General features: G+C 44.4%; 1 protein-coding gene across 1 annotated transcript in view; it reads left to right on the top strand.

Annotated features, from left to right (window-relative positions):
- Window positions 1–2,477: 2,477 nt before the first annotated feature.
- The window catches only part of MEP1B (meprin A subunit beta), a gene marked incomplete at its 3' end in the record, with an annotated part of 50,722 nt that continues 44,192 nt past the window's right edge, over window positions 2,478–9,007 (top strand). Inside the window, exons 1-6 of the mRNA XM_082328965.1 lie at window positions 2,478–2,775; window positions 3,933–4,098; window positions 5,644–5,759; window positions 7,297–7,365; window positions 7,860–7,965; window positions 8,779–8,886. Coding sequence (XP_082185091.1) covers window positions 2,645–2,775; window positions 3,933–4,098; window positions 5,644–5,759; window positions 7,297–7,365; window positions 7,860–7,965; window positions 8,779–8,886 — 696 coding nt within the window. The 5' untranslated portion in view covers window positions 2,478–2,644. The remainder of the gene's footprint in view (window positions 2,776–3,932; window positions 4,099–5,643; window positions 5,760–7,296; window positions 7,366–7,859; window positions 7,966–8,778; window positions 8,887–9,007) is intronic.

The following is a 9,007-nucleotide window of genomic DNA, read 5'->3' as shown; positions in this document are numbered from 1 at the left end:
CAATTTCTCCCCCTGCCAAAAGCTACTAATCGATAAATACTGCGGTCTCCAGAACAAAGTTCAAATGGACCTATCATGTTCCTTTAGTAATAAATCTTTGCTTTTGTTTAACACCTGCCTTCGAAGGACGTAACCCTCTTTATCTGCAGTAATTAATTTAACTTCACAGCAGCCTTATTTGGCGATTAAAAACTGCTCCCCTTTTACGGATTGAGAAATTGAGGCATAAGGACATGCTTTGCTGAAGTCATACAGGAAGACTGAAAAGCCTTGGAAGCGTGCTGAGGCTGAAGGCCATGCTGCCTCTCTCCCAGTGAGTAATGCAAGGTGGTCGCGTAGCATCTGAACTGAGGCTTCTGTAATTCTTCCTTTTAATGTACTGTCACGGCATGGATAGGGCACACCTCAAGCTGGCGATACAGCTGTGGTATAGTCCTAACTGACATAAAAACACACAAGAAGCCTTCTGCAGGCTATTTATCACTTCAGGTGTAGTTCTGCATCTTCTGGCTGTACTTGCACTGTTGAAGAGGTTACTGCCACCAACTGCTGCTCGTTGCCTACTCAGATCTACCAGCCTGGCTTCCTACTTCATTTCAGGGAAAAAGATCACTTCTTAAAGTTAATCACTTTAAACAGTAGGTTTTTTTGCCAACCCATGAACAGCTCAGCTAACCCTTGGCAGCCTTTAACAGAGCAGCAATGAGCACAGAGGAGCAGTAACCTCCTGAGCTACAACAGCTACAATTATGAGAAGACATCTTACCACAACGCCTCAAATCCCAGGCCTGTCCTCTCCTGGGAGATCCCTGCTCAGGAGGTTCTGCTTTTTCCACTGCTGTTTTCTCCCAACCTGAAGCATGGGCAGTGAATATCCCAGCCCAGGCGACTTAACTCTTACATTGGATCCATCACTTCGGATGTGCTTCCCTTCAGTGTTTCAAATCTCCGGGTATGTAGAGGCATTCAAATTTTGCCTCCATGTGGTCTAAAAAGAAGGTATTTAGGGCAGTCATTGGCTTTTGCTCCACTGTCTCTGCTTTTGCTTAGGAAGCTACTTGCATTTTTAGCTAACAGTAATTGGGATAGATCCTGAATAAGAAAACAGAGCCAGCATCCTTCACAGAATCACAGGATGGTTCACCCCGCATCCTCCCCTGAAGAGAGACCTGAGCTTCAGCTTCGTTTCCTGCAGTTCCCTCTCTCCCCTCCAAACCACGAGCCTGGATGGTGGCGTGGGCATTGCCTCTTGCTGCCGATCGCTGGCAGATACAAGCAGCGGCTCCCGTGGATGTCTGAAGCCTAAATAGTTTTGAAATGGAGGCTGAAGGCATAGGTGAACCACAGGTCTCAAGAATCTCCCCAGCTTGTGATCTCCTCTGAACATCTAGCTACTGTAGAGACAGCTGCAGTCCCACGGAGACAGGGAAAATGAAGATGAAGGACCCATTTCTCCTCAGCCCTTGTCCCACATCTTTGATATGGGGTGAGAGACCAGGCCTAGCCCCAATCTTTGTTTTAATTATGAACTAATATGATCTCATGATGAATATATTCTGGAAAAATATCATCTCTACAAATCCATTTGTTTTTAAAGTATTGCCAGCATTTTGTTTGTTGTTTACCTGCCAAGAGTTATGTTCAAGGGAGGTCAGTGCTAGATATGCTTAACAGGTCCAAAGTCTTCTCCACCCGGAGAAATTTGTTGGCATTACTGTTTCCCTGTAACAATATTCTTAGAATTCCTTACTCTGGAAGAAAAGCGCAGTCATACTGCTGAATTAAGATCTTTGTCAGGATCATTCAGGAGGCTGAAATCCTGGCCCAAGCATTACTAATACCACTAAAACTACAGCATAAAATTGCCGCTGGTATCGGCCGAATCTAGAAATAAACGGAAAACAGAGCAGAAACGGTTTCCTTAGTGCCTTCTTTGGGAAGAAGGTGGTCGTAAAGGCTTCCCGCCGATGTTGGGCCTGGGCCGGGGGTCGGCGCGGGGGCCCCGGGGCCGGAGCCCCGGCCCCGGGGCCCCCGCGCCGACCCCCGGCCTTGGCGGGCACCGCGGCGCCCCCTAGCGGTAGGCGGAGCGGGGGAAGCCTCCCGGGCAGGGCGGAGAGAGGGGGAGGCCGCCCCGCTGTGTCATAGCGGCCCCGCCGGGCCGGGGAGGCGATCGCCATGGAAACTCAGGCCCCGGTCCCGCCCCTGCCCACCCCCGGGAGAGCGGCGGCGGGGCCTGGGTGTCGCCGGCAGGCCGGCCGGAGCTGCTGCCGGGCCGCTGGCAGGCGGCAGCCGCCGCCGCGGTGACTCCCACCCCGGGCACCGCCAGGTAGAGCGCGGGGCGGGGGCGCTTCCTGGGCCGGGGAGGGAGGGAGGGGGGGAGGGAGAGGCGGGGCGTGCGGCGCGCAGGCCGGGCCCGCTTCCCCAGCCGCCTCCGCTGCAGCCCGGCCTCCCACCTGGTGCCAGGTGCCCACCCGCCATCTTCTCCGGGACCCCCGGCGCCCTCCGCCCCGCGCCGTGTCCCGTCCCGCCGCTCCGGGGGCTGTGGGACGGCGGCGCCTCCGCGGCGGCGGAGCTGAGCTCAGTTCGCCAGGGCGGGGCTTGTTTCTCGTCCCCGATCCGCACGGAGAGGCCCTGACGTGTTGCCATGGCCGATGGAGCCGCGGCGGCGGCGGCGGCAGCAGCAGCAGCAGCGTGCTTCAGCGAGGATGATTTTTACTGTCCCGTCTGCCAGGAGGTGTTCAAAACGCCTGTGAGGACCGCGAACTGCCAGCACGTGTGGGTATCCCCCCCCTCCCGCCTCCCCTTCGCCAGCCTGTACCTCGCCGCCGCCCGTTCGCTGCCTTTCTCCGCTCTGCCCCCCGCGCCCCAGCGCAGGGACTCGCGGAGCTCCTTACCCCGCCCCGCCGCCGAGCGCCGGCTTTGAGGCCGGCGTGCGAAGGGCTGCCCCGGCGTGCGAAGGGCTGCCCCGGCGTGCGAAGGGCTGCCCCGGCGTGCGAAGGGCTGCCCCGGCGTGCGAAGGGCTGCCCCGGCGTGCGAAGGGCTGCCCCGGCGTGCGAAGGGCTGCCCCGGCGTGCGAAGGGCTGCCCCGGCGTGCGAAGGGCTGCCCCGGCGTGCGAAGGGCTGCCCCGGCGTGCGAAGGGCTGCCCCGGCGTGCGAAGGGCTGCCCCGGCGTGCGAAGGGCTGCCCCGGCCTGCCCTCGCCTCTTCCTTTTGTAGCGAAGGAGGAGCGGTCAGTCGGGAAAGCCGCCTCTTGAAGCAAGCCCCTGGCGCTTCAGGTCGGTGGTGGCCGAGTTTCACGGGCGATGAAAACATCTTGCACGTCTAAGCTAACTCGCCTTTTTACCTTTATAGTTTCCTGTTCGTTTTCAAACGAGGACCGTAGCGTAGTTGTTCTCTCTTTTCAGTTCATCTGTTCCTGGTGGAAAAGTGTGCGTTTTTCAGAGGAACGTTTAATTACGAAGTACTACTTTGTAGAAAAGCAAAATAGCTTTGGCAGTCGGTACACGAGGAAAAGAGAGGAGAACTGGAAAAGCTGGTGAACTGAAATCTTTGGAAACGCGTGCTAAGTGAAGCTTTGCAGTATTTTTGGCTCCGCTTAACAGGAGTTACTCTGATAAGATTTTCCAATATCGTGTGCCTGCTGCACCATTTGATATCTCATTAATGATCAATCTGGTGTACAGCTCAGGAATACTAATCAGTAAATAGTAAGATCTTTACCTAAAGTGCATTGCCAAGTTCCCCTAATTTCCGCATACTTCTTTGTAAGCACCATTATTTCATTTTGCTTATATTTAAAAAGATTTGTATTCAGTAGACTATTACTCTGATACGTATCTTTTTTTCCTAATAATCACCCAGCTCTCTTCAAGGACAAAGTATCTAACTCTCTTCACTTTGCTAACCTGTGTTTGTGGTAACTTTTTAATTCAGGTTTTGCAGGAAGTGCTTCTTGACAGCTATCAGAGAAAGTGGAACACATTGTCCTCTCTGCCGGGGGAGCGTGACTAAAAAAGAAAGAACGTATCCCAAAAGGGCTCTAGATGTTGAAAACAGTATGAAGAAAGCTTCTGGGGGCTGTAGATGCTGTGAGAAGCAGGTAGAGTAAAACTTTACAAAAAGTTGGATAAATTTTTCTTATTTTTGCCAGACATACTTTTACTGTGTCTGTTGTTCTTGTCTTGGAGCTAAAGAGCCTATAGCAGTTTGAACTTAGCTTTGTACGGCTTGTGCATATAATAGGCGTGCAGTGCCTGCTAGGTATGCCTAACAGGTGTAAACTGAAAGAGGATCTGGTATTGTCTACAAGGACTTTTTAAGTGGAGTGCCAGTTTTTCCCCAAAACAATGCGAAAACTGAATATAGCTATAAAACTGGCAAAAGAAAAGTTAGACAACTGAAAATTAAAGTGGCAGATATATGGAAAACCTCAGAAACTTTCCCTATGGAAATGAAAGTGCTTAGAACTACTGTAAAATTTAATTTTAAACCAAAAAATACGGGTTGATTACTCTCAGTGTACATACAATCATATGTAATTTCACCCTGCCCTATCAGTCTGTTTACGTTCCCTTTGTTCCCTTTGTAAAGGGGTCATTATTTTCAGAACATTAGGTAAAATCTTGACCCCCACTGAAATCAAGAGTAATCTCTCTTCTGATATAAATGGATGCAGGATTTCAGCCACACATTTTGTTTGTATCAAATCCAGGTAGTTGTCTTCATGTTTGTTTCATTTCACTTGGGACTTAGTTCTGCCAATGTGAAGATTAGCACTAAGCTGAGCTGCTTGCTTTGTTCCACATGATTCATGAGGTTGAAAAGCTAGGAGAAAGAAACAATAACAAGCTGGTAAACTGCAAGGAAGAACCGAACAGATCCCCAGAAGAACTTTAATGGAATTTAGGCACAGATGCATGAGATGTGATCTTTTTCAGCCTCTAAACCTGTAAGCACTTTCTGACAGTGCTGTTGGACCTGAAATTCTGATTTAGGGCATGTCCAGCGTAGCTTTCTTCTGACAAATCTAAGCAACTCCTTGTCTTGCCTTGCATTTAAGCTGGATAGGCAGCCTTAAGTTGGGGTTCATTCATTTTTTTTCTTCTTTATTCTCAAAGAGAAAAGTTATGTATTCTCAGAACACACCTAATGCAAAAAGATTTTGCTCTGCACAAGGTAACAGCAGGCCAGAGAAGACTGAAGGAATGCTTATCCCATCCTCATGGCCTGTCTCTGTCATAGCTCATCAGTCATTGATCCTGGATTTGGGAGGTGTAGTTCCTGTGACTTTGTTTCAGTTAAATGGAGTTTACTTGCATCTTTTGCCCCTGAGAGAGCTTTGTCAGTTGCCTGGCTGTTGGGAGTTTGGGGAGTGGGAATGTTCTTCGGTCTCACAGAGTGACAGAGGCTCTATGGAAAAAGGAATCGAAGATCTCCTGTTGGGGAAGAAAGTGTTCATGCTGAGAGGGGAGACACAAGTTCTGGTTTCTGCTGCATATGATGTCTATACAGTTCCTGCATGCATTGCTTTCTGTTGGCAGAATTATCTCCTCCTCCTGTCCCTGGATTGTTTAGTATAATTTCAATAATTTGACATCCCTGGATTGTTTAGTATAATTTCAATAATTTGGCATTTCATTTACAGGTTAGATTTTCATGGATGAGACAGCATTATAAAACATGTAAGAAGTATCAGGATGAATATGGTGTTTCTTCTATTATTCCAAACTTACAGATTCCCCAAGATTCAACAGGGAACAGGTAATCAGGGTGTTTTATGTCTAACAATGCATCTCCTTCTTTTTGGTCTCTCACCCCCCCACCTCCCCACAAAGGAAAGTTGTTGTTGTTTTGTTTTGTTTCTTTTTCCCCAGGGCATGCCTTCTTTTTGCAATAATTATTGTCCATAGTTTTGTGCTTCAACAAAATCACAGTTTTTCCAGGTCTTTTTCTTCACTCTTAGCATACAGAAGAAAACCTTTCTACGTGATGGTTTGCAATGTCTTCTAGGGGCTCTCCTAAAAAGTGTATAGTATTTGTAGTTTGCTTTCTTTGCCTTGACAGCATTTGTTACTTTGTAACAGATTTCGGAATATTTAGCCCTAGGGAAGTTTCCTTCTCTTTTTATTCCCCCTCCCCTTTCCTAAGTCTGTTCTAGTGGGTATCCTGTTTCAAAACATTACTGTGCAAGCTTTTGCTTTCTGGTTGAATTTATTTTGAACTGATCTCTTAAGAAATGTATAAGGAACTCCAGTATGTTACACACCATAAAATACAAACACCACTTACCATTTGTTTTCAGGCAGTAAAGCTGAAGAACTTTTCTTTTTCATGCCTTCTGACTGATATATTTGGTTTGGTTGGGGATTGTTGCTTATTTTTTAAGACCTTTTTTTACATATTAGTTTCACAGGGCTTTATTATATATAGCCTGTCCTTTATTTACTTTGTTTTGACATCTATTTTCTATTTTTAGCAGTCTGAACTTCTCTGTGTTTGGTTTTCAACCCCTCAGTGTATTGAAAGCAGAAGTTTAAGCTGTTACCAGAACTAGTTGCAGCAATGTTTCACCGAAGTGTCTAGATATTGTTATGTCATTATTTATTGACTATGCCACAGTATAATACCTGTGATTATATTATCACAGAAGTATAAAAAATATACTGTCACCAGATTTGTGACTGTAAATATTCATGTTCTTAGGATGGTCAGCATGTCTAAGCAGTTTCTTCTGGCTTAGCTAGAGGTGCATATATGGTCAAATTTATTTTCTAATGTGGTCCTGTTTGTCACTCTTACTTTAGGAAATAGTTTATTTTGTGCACAGCATAAGGAAATTTATCTTGCTGTAGTTGAGAGTTGTAAATTATTTGTGTTAACACGTGGCAGTTAAATGCCTATTTACATAGTCCTAAATCAAAAAACTTAGGAAGTGCGACCTGTCTTGTATTCACATAGTTTATAATGCCTTTTGAGCTACTTAGCTGTAATCTCCATTACCATTCTTGTTGACTAAATGTCTGTTGTATTATATACCACTTTCCTATAAAGTTGTGTAGTATTCCACTAAGGGTCACCATGGTAACTAAATACTGAGTCATACTGTGATCCAAAGGAAAAGTTGTGAGAGTTAAATATGTGCAGTTATATGTTTTGCCTTGAAATTCATGGGACTCTAATGGATTTCCCCCATCCCTGTTACTGTTAAACTTTTGAAAATTTTGATAGTGGAGTAAATAATCTCAATTTTCTTCTTTTTTTTTTTTTTTTTTTTTCTTTTTTCTCCCTTCATTTAAAGTAGCAGGAGTGATGCAATATCTGATAATGGCGAGATGGCTAATAATCAAATACTTCAAGGAGAAACAAGGTAGGCTGCTTGTTTTTCTATAGTTATTATTAAAATAGATCCAGACAGTCATAGTACAAGCTCCTAACTTTAAAAAAAAAACCACACAAACACCTACAAAAAGTTGTATTAAAAAACCCCTGTAGTTTCTTCTACAGTTGCATCTATACATTAGAATTTGTTTTTTTCAGTACTTTCCTGAAGGATTTGCACTAAAAGATGTTACCAGTAAGTAAGGCCAGGTTGCAGCTGCAATTGCAACAAAAGAATTTTCTAAAGTCCAGGTCTCAGAAGAATGCATTTAGGGGTACAAATAATAAATGTGCTTTAAAATCGCAATTTGGAAGTAGCACTGGAACGCCATTAGATCCGCTACTATGTCAGTGAGGGTGGGGTTTTTTGGTTGTTATCAAAATAAAGGAAAACAATGACAAGATAACAGATTAATTAAGCTTTCTGTAACACTACTTCTAAAACTCTGTTTTCTGTTTAATACTGTGTATTTCTGTTTACAGTGGACACCCAACCTTCAAATGCCCCCTGTGTCAGGAAGCCAATTTTACCAGACAACGCTTGCTGGATCACTGTAATAATAGACATCTTTATCAGATAGTTCCTGTAGTAAGTAGAGTTGCTTATGTATGCTTCTTAAGCTACTTCCATTATAATTATGTGAACAATTTTAAATGTGCGGTAGCTACTCTATATCTGTAAGGATCACTGTGGTCTGCGAAAGACAATATACTTAATGCAGTGCATTTAACTTGAGGAATTACTTTCATTTGAAAATGTTTCTTGTTCAGCTTGTGTTGGTTCTAAGGCATTTCTGACTTAGCTTGCTTTATCTTGCTGTGAAACAAACTCAGTTTTTGAGCCTGACACTTACTCTTCTTCATTCAGTAATCCAGATCTGTTTCTATAGAATCCCATTTGTAACGTAACTATTGTTTCATGTGAAACCTACGGTTACTTGAAAAGTATTCTAAGGTAATCAAAGGGAGCAAAGGAGAAAAATCTGTTTGATTTTATATTCTTTTCATCTGTACAGGGTGTGTTATTTTTTCTTTCTGCTTACTTGATCATCTCAGTTGTATGAAAATCTTCCTAAACAATAAGTAGGATGCAGTAATCACTTTCTTTTCTAAATTTTAAACAACAGAAATTGACAAAAAGAGTGCCAGACAGGCATGATAATCCCCCACTCCTAAGAGAAACCCTTAAGAAATTTGACAAGTTGAAATGTAATTTTTGAATGTTGCACAAATGAGGGAAATAACAGTTAGAACTATGATTTTATGTGAACATCTCTACTGTATTTTGGTAGTGGATGAGTAATGGACTAGTTATTCCTGTAGAACATGTCTTTAATGCATTCTGTATCACCAATAACTTTTTTTTTAATTCTCTCTCTTTCCCCTTCCCCTCCAAATTCAGATCTGTCCTATTTGTGTATCTCTTCCTTGGGCAGATACTAACCAGGTTACTAGAAATCTTGTTAGTCATCTAAATCTAAGACACCGGTTTGACTACGGAGAATTTGTGGTAAGCTTTTTCTTCTTTGATGTGTAGGGGTATAAATGGTAACTTTTTTCTATAAATAAAAATGCCAAATAAAAAATTTGTACCAAACTTGTTTGTGCTCTGGACATGCTATGTTCCTGCT

This window comes from Platalea leucorodia (assembly GCF_965183815.1).
Source record: "Platalea leucorodia genome assembly, chromosome: 1".
NCBI lineage: Eukaryota > Metazoa > Chordata > Aves > Pelecaniformes > Threskiornithidae > Platalea > Platalea leucorodia.
The sequence above is the reverse complement of the archived record's forward strand: the minus strand, read 5'-3'. Positions and strand labels throughout refer to the sequence as shown.